Source organism: Oncorhynchus masou, unplaced genomic scaffold (genome assembly GCF_036934945.1).
Source record: "Oncorhynchus masou masou isolate Uvic2021 unplaced genomic scaffold, UVic_Omas_1.1 unplaced_scaffold_972, whole genome shotgun sequence".
Classification (NCBI taxonomy): domain Eukaryota; kingdom Metazoa; phylum Chordata; class Actinopteri; order Salmoniformes; family Salmonidae; genus Oncorhynchus; species Oncorhynchus masou.
Window position 1 is genome coordinate 132,128 of NW_027016228.1, and position 14,473 is coordinate 146,600.

The following is a 14,473-nucleotide window of genomic DNA, read 5'->3' on the forward strand; positions in this document are numbered from 1 at the left end:
CTTCTCACCTGTGTGGATTCGCTCATGCACTTTCAGGTGTCCTAATTCGCAACAACTATTTCCACACTGGGCGCAATGGTATGGCTTCTCCCCGGTGTGTATTCGCTCATGAGATTGCTGGTTCCCTAACAAGATAAAATGCTTTCCACACTGGGCGCAATGGAAAGGCTTCTCCCCTGTATGCATTCTCTCGTTTCTTTTCAGATTTCCTAAAAGGTTAAAACTCGTTCCACACAGGGTGCAATGGAAAGGCTTCGCTTCGGTGTGTATCCTCTCATGTCTTTTCAGGCTTCCTAACTTGGTAAACCTAGTTCCACAATGGTAGCAGTGGTAAGGCTTCTCCCCTGAGTGTATTCTCTCATGAGCTTTCAGGCTTCCTAACTTGGTAAAACTCTTTCCAATCTGGGAGCAGAGGTGTTGACTTGGTGGTTTCTCTTATTCCCCGAGTTTGGTTTTTCTCCTGCCAAAGGCAGTGTTTATTTAAAGAGAGCCCTGAATGAAACCACATGATAAAACCACCTTGCAATGAGGTTTAATCCAAATCAGATCCCTCAATAACCGGAAGCCATTTTTCAAACATTTCATAATTTAAAACAATCTTGGTGTGATTTTAAAGCAGATTATTATGTTGTAGAGCTTCCTAGTAATTTGTTTAGTTTACATTACTTACTCATTCTGTTTTAGAAGTCAGAAAACAAAAAACTAGACAGTTCTAGGACACTGAAGACACAGAAGTCGCTGGATTCCTATTGAGCAGGTGGATCTTAATATATAACCCTCATAGCTGTATGATACAGAATTTGACCTACACACTTCCTTAAACCTAAAATAAGTAGAGAAGTAATTTGGTGTGGAAGTCCAAAATATGTTTTACATTGGAGACAGACACAAAGCACATCAGTAACATCTCCCTGTTGTCTCAAGGGTTCGACACATTGCTGTTCACAAATCTTTAACATTTTGACTAATCACTAATGTCATGATATTTCGGGTAAAGTAAAAAGAATGAAATATTTGGGGCAGATTAAAATATATATTATTATAAACAACTTTTTGTTGGCAGGTAAGATAGGAGAGGTTAGTTAAGTAGTGGTTAGGCAGGATAAGATAGGAGAGTGGTTAGTTAGGTAAGTAGTGGTTAGGCAGGTAAGATAGGAGAGGTTAGGTAAGTAGTGGTTAGGCAGGTAAGATAGGAGAGGTTAGGAGAGGTAAGTAGTGGTTAGGCAGGTAAGATAGGAGAGGTTAGGTAAGTAGTGGTTAGGCAGGTAAGATAGGAGAGGTTAGTAGTGGTTAGGCAGGTAAGATAGGAGAGGTTAGGTAAGTAGTGGTTAGGCAGGTAAGATAGGAGAGGTTAGGTAAGTAGTGGTTAGGCAGGTAAGATAGGAGAGGTTAGGTAAGTAGTGGTTAGGCAGGTAAGATAGGAGAGGTTAGGTAAGTAGTGGTTAGGCAGGTAAGATAGGAGAGGTTAGGTAAGTAGTGGTTAGGCAGGTAAGATAGGAGAGGTTAGGTAAGTAGTGGTTAGGCAGGTAAGATAGGAGAGGTTAGGTAAGTAGTGGTTAGGCAGGTAAGATAGGAGAGGTTAGGTAAGTAGTGGTTAGGCAGGTAAGATAGGAGAGGTTAGGTAAGTAGTGGTTAGGCAGGTAAGATAGGAGAGGTTAGGTAAGTAGTGGTTAGGCAGGTAAGATAGGAGAGGTTAGGTAAGTAGTGGTTAGGCAGGTAAGATAGGAGAGGTTAGGTAAGTAGTGGTTAGGCAGGTAAGATAGGAGAGGTTGACTTAATTTCTTTGCTTTGGTTCCATCCAGCCCCCTTTCCCCCATATTATGTGTGGTTAGGAATAAATTCCTAGTAAATGGTCAATTCTCTGCCTTTTGTCATCCTTACTCACAGCTACAGTCCCAGACCTCTTTCGCTTCACGTTGCGTTGTAGCAGGGTGTTGCGTTTCCTCCTCATAGAGGCGTAACAGTGATGTTAACGGACCTAAACCAGGGAATTTTTACTAAGATTAAATGTCAGGAATAAGATTAAATGTCAGGAATTGTGAAAAACTGAGTTTAAATGTATTTGGCTAAGTTGTATGTAAACTTCTGACCTCCACTGTATATAGTACCAGTCAAAAGTTGGACATACCTCCTCATTCAAGGGTTTTTCTTTTTTGCTATTTCCCACATTGTAGAATAATGGTGAAGACATCAAAACTATGAAGTAACACATACAGAATCATGTAGAAACCAAAAAAGTGTTAAGCAAATCAAAGTATATTTTATATTTGAGATTATTCAAAGTAGCCACCCTTTGCCTTGAGCTTTGCATGCTCTTGGCATTCTCTCAACCAGCTTCACCTGAAATGCTTTTTCTAACAGTCTTGAAGGAGTTCCTACATATGTTAAGCACTGGTTGCTTTCCTTCACTCTGCGGTCCAACTCATCCCAAACCATCTCAAATGGGTTAAGGTTGGGTGATTGTGGAGGCCAAGACATCTGATGCAGCATTCGATCACTCTCGTTGGTCAAATTGCCCTTACACAGCCTGGAGGTGTGTTTTGGGTCATTGTCCCATTGAAAAACAAATGATAGTCCCACTAAGCCAAAACCAGACAGGGTGGTGTATCGCTGTAGTAGCCAACCTGGTTAAGTGTACAATGAATTCTAAAAATCATTGACAGTGTCACCAGCAAAGCACCCCCACACCTCCTCCTCCATGCTTCACGGTGGGAACCACGCATGCAGAGATCATTCTACTCTGCGTCTCACAAAGACATGGCGGTTGGAACCCAAAAATCGCAAATTTGGACTCATCAGACCCAAGGACAGATATCCACCGGTCTAATGTCCATTGCTCGAGTTTCTTGGCCCAAGCAAGTCTTCTTATTATTGGTGTCCTTTAGTAGTGGTTTCTTTGCAGCAATTTGACCATGAAGGCCTGATTCATGCAGTCTCCTCTGAACAGAATTGTTGTTGAGAAAGTGTCTGTTCCTTGAACTCTATGAAGCATTTATTTGGGCTGCAATTTCTGAGGCTGGTAACTCTGGTAACAAAATGATCCTTCGCAGCAGAGGTAACTCTGGGTCTTCCTTTCCTGTGGAGGTCCTCATGAGAGCCAGTTTCATCATAGCGCCTGATTGTTTTTGCGACTGTACTTGAAGAAACTTTCGAAGTCACTAATTTTCCTGATTGACCTTCATGTCTTAAAAGTAATGATGGACTGTCGTTTCTCTTTGCTTATTTGAGCTGTTCTTGCCATAATATGGACTTGGTCTTCTATACACCACCCTACCTTGTCACAACACAACTGATTGGCTCAAACGCATTAAGAAGGAAAGAAATTCCACAAATTACCAAGGCACATCTGTTAATTGAAATGCATTCCAGGTGACTTCCTCATGAAGCTCGTTGAGAGAAGGCCAAGAGTGTGCAAGGCAAAGGGTGGCTACTTTGAATAATTTGTTTAACACTTTTGGTTACTGTATGATTCCATAAGTGTTATTTCATAGTTTTGGATGTCTTCACTACTATTCTACAATTTATAAAATAGTAAAAACGAAGAAAAACCCTTGAATGAGTAGTTGTGTCCTAACTTTTGACTGGTACTGTATATGGACGATTCCATGGGAAAGTCAACCTGAACATGTGTAACGGAGGTGAGAACGTGCCGTAAACTCACTCCACAGGTTGAAACGTGACAGATGGAGCTGTCCAACTGGTACCTTTTCTATAGCTCCATCGGTTCATTGTCAAGGAGAGAGGTCACATGTGTTGAGAAGCAGAGGATCACTAGTTTGAGTCCAGTATGGGGACAGAGGAGGAAGCTAAACTGTAAGCAGCACACTGATGTCAGAAAAATTAGTAATTTCCAAATGAAGCCATGTTCTTTAAGGTCTGTTCTTTATATATAGTATATATATTAAACCATGTTCTTTAAGGTCTATATAGTATATATATTAAACCATGTTCTTTAAGGTCTATATAGTATATATATTAAACCATGTTCTTTAAGGTCTATATAGTATATATATTAAACCATGTTCTTTAAGGTCTATATGTTGGAGTTCAGGCTTCATTTCACCTGTTAAAATAGGAAATTGAATACATTTGATCCATTACAGAGACGAAGAACAAGTCTCACAAAAATTGCTTTTCATTTAATCATATTTCATAGCTTTTAGAAAAGAGCTTGTTTTACGGCGCTTGTTTTATTGCAATTTTTTAACAAGTCCTGTAGATCAGATGTTAATGAAGCAATACAGACCACATTGAAGTGTCTGGAGTTTAGTTTGCCTGTTCTACAGTCTGGTAAAGATACGGGGGTTGACTGTAACATCCATCATGATTTTAAGGAAATGGGGCAGGCAATGTAACATCCATCATGATTTTAAGGAAATGGGACAGGCAATGTAACATCCATCATGATTTTAAGGAAATGGGACAGGCAATGTAACATCCATCATGATTTTAAGGAAATGGGACAGGCAATGTGACATCCATCATGATTTTAAGGAAATGGGACAGGCAATGTAACATCCATCATGATTTTAAGGAAATGGGACAGGCAATGTAACATCCATCATGATTTTAAGGAAATGGGACAGGCGTGGTAACATCCATCATGATTTTAAGGAAATGGGACAGGCGTGGTAACATCCATCATGATTTTAAGGAAATGGGACAGGCGTGTAACATCCATCATGATTTTAAGGAAATGGGACAGGCAATGTAACATCCATCATGATTTTAAGGAAATGGGACAGGCAATGTAACATCCATCATGATTTTAAGGAAATGGGACAGGCAATGTAACATCCATCATGATTTTAAGGAAATGGGACAGGCAATGTAACATCCATCATGATTTTAAGGAAATGGGACAGGCAATGTAACATCCATCATGATTTTAAGGAAATGGGACAGGCAATGTAACATCCATCATGATTTTAAGGAAATGGGACAGGCAATGTAACATCCATCATGATTTTAAGGAAATGAAATGGGACAGGCAATGTAACATCCATCATGATTTTAAGGAAATATTTTTGCAGTCTATCTTCATGTCAACTGATGGGTTATCTACAGTCTGACCATATGTTGACCTATAAACTTCAAACATCCTTAATGATGTCACGGCGGGAGAGAGAGAGAGAGAACTCTGAGAAGGTGCCGGACGTATAAATACTGTCAGAACATGTTATTGACATCAGGGATCATATGGAAAGGAGGGGTGGGGTCACAGACCGGTCCTTTCTTCGAGTCAACAGGACAGCTCTGAGTTAGGGAGGATTAAGGAATTCGAGGATGAGGTCAGATGAAGTGAGAAAGAACAGTCATCACTACAGTTCTGCCGAGCAACAGAGAGGTATTGGTCTGACCATATGTGAGGAGGAGACTCAGCCTTGGAAGTGTTAAATGCCAGCGCTGGTGTGAATAGGTTGCTTGTCTCATGCAGCTGTAAGACCCAATGGGTGATTTAAACTTGGTTTAAGCTTTACTAACCGTCCCTGAGTTTATTTACTCTGTTTGTTTATTTAGAACCTAACACAACTAACAGAACTCTGTCTACTGTGGTGGAAATATACCTGGTAACAGATACCAGTCCATCTTCCTGTCAACTAACAGACCTCTGCTGGTTGTCCTGGTAACATACTAGATGGCAGATCTATTTAATTTGTTCAAACTAAACTACAGCACTTACTTTGGTGTGTCAAATCTGATCCTTTCTTCTCTTCTCCTCCTCTCACAGTTCCACTCAGCCCCGTTGTTTTCCTGTAGTCCACCAGCAGCACAGACAACCTCTTCATACCCAGCAGTAACGTGCTACCGGGAGAGGCACGACACGGGGACTCCGGGAGGGAGGAAGGGCTAAGCGTTGTCCTGGTAACCATAAAGAGGGGACACAGACACATATCATTATGGATGCTGATGTCACTGTTGTCATGAAGTGCTTTACAGAAACCCATCCCAGACCCAGAGAGACCAGACAAGCTGTATGCTAGACCAGACCAAGCTGTATGCTAGAGACCAGACCAAGCTGTATGCTAGACCAGACCAAGCTGTATGACCAGACCAAGCTGTATGCTAGACCAGACCAAGCTGTACCATCTGGTGTTCTGATCTGGAGAGACTCTTCTCTGTCTCGTCAGCATCAGGATGTTGTTGAGGCTCCCCAGAGGATCCACAATAGTCATGTCTCTCTCCTGTTTGAACGAGAACATCAAACAGATGGTGAACTTATTACCATCATCAATTATTACTGTCTATTACAGTCATAGGGTCTTATCAGAGGCATTAATATCTCTAAATTAATTGGATGCCTTTTGTGTCCCTTTGATATTTTAAGTATAAATTATGCTCCATTATTACATTTTGAAAGCCTGTTATATATAATTAAATCTCATTTAACAGTCCCAAAAATATATGTAGCAATGGCAGATTGACCCTTTAACAATTTATATAGTACTGAACATCACATTGAAGTGAAGAACTTAAGTAGAATGCCCCTTAAAAACAACACATTAGTTCAACAACTGCATAGTTTGTGCCCCTGTTTTTAAGACAGTACTCACTGGTGTTAATCTGATATTCTGTCTCCTCCTCTTTCACTCCCAAAACCTCTTCCTCCTTCACCTTTACTGAGATAGAACCTTTTAGAGAGGAAGAGGATGCTTTCTCTTCTTTCCCTATAACAGCCTCTTCTTCCTCCTCTTCCATTCTGAAAGGTTCTTTCTCTCCTTTCACTGTAATATCCTCCTCCTCTTCGTCTTTCACGACAATGTAAAGCGCCAGAGCATCTTTCTCTCCTTCCACTGTAATATCCTCCTCTTCGTCTTTCACGACAATGTTCAGCGCCAGAGCTTCTTTCTCCGGACAGCAGACATCATCTTCTTCAGCAGGGGATGAGTAGTTTAATGAGCTCATGGTCAGGGATGTTAGCTAGCTAGTTAGCAAGCTAGTTAGCATTAGCCTAGTGCTAGGCTCAGAATCAATCTTTAACACATTTGCAACTTGAACAAGCAAATTAGGTTAAAGTTAACGTCAACTGAAATGTGTTTTATACACTGCGATTAGCTAATGTACATTAACATGTCCTAAAACGTCAATGTTTCAGTTTTACCTTGTCCAGCAAGCTATCGAGGTGGTTGAAATAGTATCCGTGTTGTTGTTCCCGAAGAAGCGTCCCGTCCAGTCCATTATACGTCACACAAGAAGCATCACCTGAAAGACGCCATCTGCTGACTGGAGTGGGTAACGCAGTTTGGAAACAATAGTCACGACACGTTGTATTGGAAAGAACGTCATAATTATTTAACAATGAGCTGAAATATTTTCTCTTACGTCTTACAACTAATACATTCCTGTACACAGACGTAGAAGCGTAATATGAATATGTAGATCATACTATTCCCTTAAAGCTACGCTACAAAGCCACAACAGGTGTAGACATTACCGTGAAATTCTTACTGACAAGCCCTTAACCAACAATGTAGTTAAGAAAAATAAGAGGTAAGAAAAAAAGTTACACAATAAAAAAACTATACCGTGGCAACAGAGTCAATGTGGAGGTTATATACAGGAGGTACCAGTTTTATTTACTTATTTTTTATTTCACCTTTATTTAACCAGGTAGGCTAGTTGAGAACAAGTTCTCATTTACAACTGCGACCTGGCCAAGATAAAGCATAGCAGTGTGAACAGACAACACAGAGTTACACATGGAGAAAACAATTAACAAGTCAATAACACAGTAGAAAAAAATGGGAGTCTATATACAATGTGTGCAAAAGGCATGAGGAGGTAGGCAAATAATTACAATATTGCAGATTAACACTGGAATGAAAAATGATCATGTACAGGTAGAGATATTGGTGTGCAAAAGAGCAGAAAAGTAAATAAATAAAAACTGTGGGGATGAGGTAGGTGAAAATGGATGGGCTATTTACCAATAGATTATGTACAGCTGCAGCGATCGGTTAGCTGCTCAGATAGCTGATGTTCGAAGTTGGTGAGGGAGATAAAGGTCTCCAACTTCAGCGATTTTTGCAATTCGTTCCAGTCACAGGCAGCAGAGTACTGGAACGAAAGGCAGCTGAATGAGGTGTTGGCTTTAGGGATGATCAGTGAGATACACCTGCTGGAGCGCGTGCTACAGATGGGTGTTGCCATCGTGACCAGTGAACTGAGATAAGGCGGAGCTTTACCTAGCATGGCCTTGTAGACGACCTGGAGCCAGTGGGTCTTGCGACGAATATGTAGCGAGGGCCAGCCGACTAGAGCATACAAGTCGCAGTGGTGGGTAGTATAAGGTGCTTTAGTGACAAAACGGATGGCACTGTGATAAACTGCATCCAGTTTGCTGAGAAGAGTGTTGGAAGCAATTTTGTAGATGACATCGCCGAAGTCGAGGATCGGTAGGATACTCAGTTTTACTAGGGTAAGCTTGGCAGCGTGAGTGAAGGAGGCTTTGTTACGGAATAGAAAGCCGACTCTTGATTTGATTTTTGATTGGAGATGTTTGATATGGGTCTGGAAGGAGAGTTTGCAGTCCAGCCAGACACATTTACATTACATTTTACATTTAAGTCATTTAGCAGACGCTCTTATCCAGAGCGACTTACAAAGTGAATTCACCTTCTGACATCCAGTGGAACAGCCACTTTACAATAGTGCATCTAAATCATTTAAGGGGGGGGGAGAAGGATTACTTATCCTATCCTAGGTATTCCTTGAAGAGGTGGGGTTTCAGGTGTCTCCGGAAGGTGGTGATTGACTCTGCTGTCCTGGCGTCGTGAGGGAGTTTGTTCCACCATTGGGGGGCCAGAGCAGCAAACAGTTTTGACTGGGCTGAGCGGGAACTGTACTTCCTCAGTGGTAGGGAGGCGAGCAGGCCAGAGGTGGATGAACGCAGTGCCCTTGTTTGGGTGTAGGGCCTGATCAGAGCCTGGAGGTACTGCGGTGCCGTTCCCCAATCACAGCTCCGTAGGCAAGCACCATGGTCTTGTAGTGGATGCGAGCTTCAACTGGAAGCCAGTGGAGAGAGCGGAGGAGCGGGGTGACGTGAGAGAACTTGGGAAGGTTGAACACCAGACGGGCTGCGGCGTTCTGGATGAGTTGTAGGGGTTTAATGGCACAGGCAGGGAGCCCAGCCAACAGCGAGTTGCAGTAATCCAGACGGGAGATGACAAGTGCCTGGATTAGGACCTGCGCCGCTTCCTGTGTGAGGCAGGGTCGTACTCTGCGGATGTTGTAGAGCATGAACCTACAGGAACGGGCCACCGCCATGATGTTGGTTGAGAACGACAGGGTGTTGTCCAGGATCACGCCAAGGTTCTTAGCGCTCTGGGAGGAGGACACAATGGAGTTGTCAACCGTGATGGCGAGATCATGGAACGGGCAGTCCTTCCCCGGGAGGAAGAGCAGCTCCGTCTTGCCGAGGTTCAGCTTGAGGTGGTGATCCGTCATCCACACTGATATGTCTGCCAGACATGCAGAGATGCGATTCGCCACCTGGTCATCAGAAGGGGGAAAGGAGAAGATTAATTGTGTGTCGTCTGCATAGCAATGATAGGAGAGACCATGTGAGGTTATGACAGAGCCAAGTGACTTGGTGTATAGCGAGAATAGGAGAGGGCCTAGAACAGAGGAGGCTATATACAGGGGGACCAGTACAGAGTCAATGTGGAGGCTGTATACAGGGGGACCAGTACAGAGTCAATGTGGAGGCTGGAGGGGACGCAACCAGTACAGAGTCAATGTGGAGGCTATATACAGGAGGTACCAGTACAGAGTCAATGTGGAGGCTGTATACAGGATGAGTACCAGTACAGAGTCAAGGCTGTGGAGTGCGGAGTCATGTGGAGAAGATATACAGGGGTACCAGTACAGAGTCAATGTGGAGGCTGTATACAGGAGGTACCAGTACAGAGTCAATGTGGAGGCTATATACAGGAGGTACCAGTACAGAGTCAATGTGGAGGCTATATACAGGGGGTACCAGTACAGAGTCAATGTGGAGGCTATATACAGGGGGTACCAGTACAGAGTCAATGTGGAGGCTATATACAGGGGGTACCAGTACAGAGTCAATGTGGAGGCTATATACAGGATACCAGTACAGAGTCAATGTGGAGGCTATATAGGGGGTACCAGTACAGAGTCAATGTGGAGGCTATATACAGGGGTACCAGCCCAGAGTCAATGTGGAGGCTGTATACAGGGTTACCAGTACAGAGTCAATGTGGAGGCTATATACAGGAGGTACCAGTACAGAGTCAATGTGGAGGCTATGACAGGGGGTACCAGTACAGAGTCAATGTGGAGGCATATATACAGGGGGGTTCCAGTACAGAGTCAATGTGGAGGCTATATACAGGGGTACCAGTACAGAGTCAATGTGGAGGCTATATAGGGGTACCAGTACAGAGTCAATGTGGAGGCTATATACAGGAGGTACCAGTACAGAGTCAATGTGGAGGCTTTATACAGGGGGTACCAGTACAGAGTCAATGTGGAGGTTATATACAGGAGGTACCAGTACAGAGTCAATGTGGAGGCTATATAGAGTGGTACCAGTACAGAGTCAATGTGGAGGCTATATACAGGGGGTACCAGTACAGAGTCAATGTGGAGGCTGTATACAGGGGGTACCAGTACAGAGTCAATGTGGAGGCTATATACAGGAGGTACCAGTACAGAGTCAATGTGGAGGCTATATACAGGAGGTACCAGTACAGAGTCAATGTGGAGGCTGTATACAGGGGGTACCAGTACAGAGTCAATGTGGAGGCTATATACAGGGGTACCAGTACAGAGTCAATGTGGAGGCTGTATACAGGAGGTACCGGCAGAGAGTCAATGTGGAGGCTATATACAGGGGGGTACCTTTACAGGGTCAATGTGGAGGCTATATACAGGGGGTACCAGTACATAGAGTCAATGTGGAGGCTATATACAGGAGGTACCAGTACAGAGTCAATGTGGAGGCTATATACAGGGGTACCAGTACAGAGTCAATGTGGAGGCTATATAGGAGTACCAGTACAGAGTCAATGTGGAGGCTATATACAGGAGGTACCAGTACAGAGTCAATGTGGAGGCTATATAGAGGAGGTACCAGTACAGAGTCAATGTGGAGGCTATATACAGGAGGTACCAGTACAGAGTCAATGTGGAGGCTATATACAGGAGGTACCAGTACAGAGTCAATGTGGAGGCTATATACAGGAGGTACCAGTACAGAGTCAATGTGGAGGCTATATACAGGAGGTACCAGTACAGAGTCAATGTGGAGGCTATATACAGGGGTACCAGTACAGAGTCAAGTGGAGGCTATATACAGGGGTACCAGTACAGAGTCAATGTGGAGGCTATATACAGGAGGTACCAGTACAGAGTCAATGTGGAGGCTATATACAGGGGTACCAGTACAGAGTCAATGTGGAGGCTATATACAGGGGTACCAGTACAGAGTCAATGTGGAGGCTATATACAGGGGTACCAGTACAGAGTCAATGTGGAGGCTGTATACAGGGGTACCAGTACAGAGTCAATGTGGAGGCTATATACAGGAGGTACCAGTACAGAGTCAATGTGGAGGCTATATACAGGGGGTACCAGTACAGAGTCAATGTGGAGGCTATATACAGGAGGTACCAGTACAGAGTCAATGTGGAGGCTATATACAGGGGTACCAGTACAGAGTCAATGTGGAGGCTATATACAGGGGTACCAGTACAGAGTCAATGTGGAGGCTATATACAGGAGGTACCAGTACAGAGTCAATGTGGAGGCTATAAACAGGAGGTACCAGTACAGAGTCAATGTGGAGGCTATATACAGGAGGTACCAGTACAGAGTCAATGTGGAGGCTATATACAGGGGTACCAGTACAGAGTCAATGTGGAGGCTATATACAGGGGGTACCAGTACAGAGTCAATGTGGAGGCTATATACAGGGTTACCAGTACAGAGTCAATGTGGAGGCTATATACAGGGTTACCAGTACAGAGTCAATGTGGAGGCTATATACAGGGGGTACCAGTACAAAGTCAATGTGGAGGCTATATACAGGGTTACCTGTAGAGTCAATGTGGAGGCTATATACGGGAGGTACCAGTACAGTGTCAATGTGGAGGCTATATACAGGGGGACCAGTACAGAGTCAATGTGGAGGCTATATACAGGAGGTACCAGTACAGAGTCAATGTGGAGGCTATATACAGGAGGTACCAGTACAGAGTCAATGTGGAGGCTATATACAGGGGGACCAGTACAGTGTCAATGTGGAAGCTATATACAGGAGGTACCAGTACAGAGTCAATGTGGAGGCTATATACAGGGGTACCAGTACAGAGTCAATGTGGAGGCTATATACAGGAGGTACCAGTACAGGTCAATGGGAGGCTATACCAGTACAGAGTCAATGTGGAGGCTATATACAGTGGGTGCCAGTACAGAGTCAATGTGGAGGCTTTATACAGGGGGTACCAGTACAGAGTCAATGTGGAGGCTATATACAGGGGTACCAGTACAGAGTCAATGTGGAGGCTATATACAGGAGGTACCAGTACAGAGTCAATGTGGAGGCTATATACAGGAGGTACCAGTACAGAGTCAATGTGGAGGCTGTATACAGGAGGTACCAGTACAGAGTCAATGTGGAGGCTATATACAGGAGGTACCAGTACAGAGTCAATGTGGAGGCTGTATACAGGAGGTACCAGTACAGAGTCAATGTGGAGGCTATATACAGGGGGTACCAGTACAGAGTCATGTGGAGGCTATATACAGGGGGTACCAGTACAGAGTCAATGTGGAGGCTATATACAGGAGGTACCAGTACAGAGTCAATGTGGAGGCTATATACAGGGGGTACCAGTACAGAGTCAATGTGGAGGCTATATACAGGAGGTACCAGTACAGAGTCAATGTGGAGGCTATATACAGGAGGTACCAGTACAGAGTCAATGTGGAGGCTATATAGGGGGTACCAGTACAGAGTCAATGTGGAGGCTATATACAGGAGGTACCAGTACAGAGTCAATGTGGAGGCTATATACAGGAGGTACCAGTACAGAGTCAATGTGGAGGCTATATACAGGAGGTACCAGTACAGAGTCAATGTGGAGGCTATATACAGGAGGTACCAGTACAGAGTCAATGTGGAGGCTATATACAGAAGGTACCAGTACAGTGTCAATGTGGAGGCTATATAGAGTCGTACCAGTACAGAGTCAATGTGGAGGCTATATACAGGAGGTACCAGTACAGAGTCAATGTGGAGGCTGTATACAGGGTTACCAGTACAGAGTCAATGTGGAGGCTATATACAGGGGGTACCAGTACAGAGTCAATGTGGAGGCTATATACAGGAGGTACCAGTACAGAGTCAATGTGGAGGCTATATACAGGAGGTACCAGTACAGAGTCAATGTGGAGGCTGTATACAGGAGGTACCAGTACAGAGTCAATGTGGAGGCTATATACAGGGGGTACCAGTACAGAGTCAATGTGGAGGCTATATACAGGAGGTACCAGTACAGAGTCAATGTGGAGGCTATATACAGGGGTACCAGTACAGAGTCAATGTGGAGGCTATATACAGGAGGTACCAGTACAGAGTCAATGTGGAGGCTATATACAGGGGTACCAGTACAGAGTCAATGTGGAGGCTATATACAGGGGGTACCAGTACAGAGTCAATGTGGAGGCTATATACAGGGGGTACCAGTACAGAGTCAATGTGGAGGCTATATACAGGAGGTACCAGTACAGAGTCAATGTGGAGGCTATATACAGGGGGTACCAGTACAGAGTCAATGTGGAGGCTATATACAGGGGGTACCAGTACAGAGTCAATGTGGAGGCTATATACAGGGGTACCAGTACAGAGTCAATGTGGAGGCTATATACAGGGGGTACCAGTACAGAGTCAATGTGGAGGCTATATACAGGGGTACCAGTACAGAGTCAATGTGGAGGCTATATACAGGAGGTACCAGTACAGAGTCAATGTGGAGGCTATATACAGGAGGTACCAGTACAGAGTCAATGTGGAGGCTATATACAGGAGGTACCAGTACAGAGTCAATGTGGAGGCTATATACAGGAGGTACCAGTACAGAGTCAATGTGGAGGCTATATACAGGGGTACCAGTACAGAGTCAATGTGGAGGCTATATACAGGGGTACCAGTACAGAGTCAATGTGGAGGCTATATACAGGAGGTACCAGTACAGAGTCAATGTGGAGGCTATATACAGGGGGTACCAGTACAGAGTCAATGTGGAGGCTATATACAGGGGGTACCAGTACAGAGTCAATGTGGAGGCTATATACAGGAGGTACCAGTACAGAGTCAATGTGGAGGCTATATAGTACAGAGTCAATGTGGTACCAGTACAGGTCAATGTGGAGGCTATATACAGGGGTACCAGTACAGAGTCAATGTGGAGGCTATATACAGGAGGTACCAGTACAGAGTCAATGT

The 14,473-nt window shown here is 44.0% G+C and overlaps 1 protein-coding gene across 1 annotated transcript in view; it reads right to left on the reverse strand.

The window, feature by feature from the left end:
- LOC135538483 (zinc finger protein ZFP2-like) overlaps nucleotides 1-5,844 on the reverse strand; it is a 120,846-nt gene extending 115,002 nt beyond the window's left edge. The window contains exon 1 of the mRNA XM_064964373.1: nucleotides 5,684-5,844. Within this exon, the coding sequence (XP_064820445.1) occupies nucleotides 5,684-5,789 (106 nt within the window). The 5' untranslated portion in view covers nucleotides 5,790-5,844. The remainder of the gene's footprint in view (nucleotides 1-5,683) is intronic.
- Nucleotides 5,845-14,473: the final 8,629 nt, after the last annotated feature.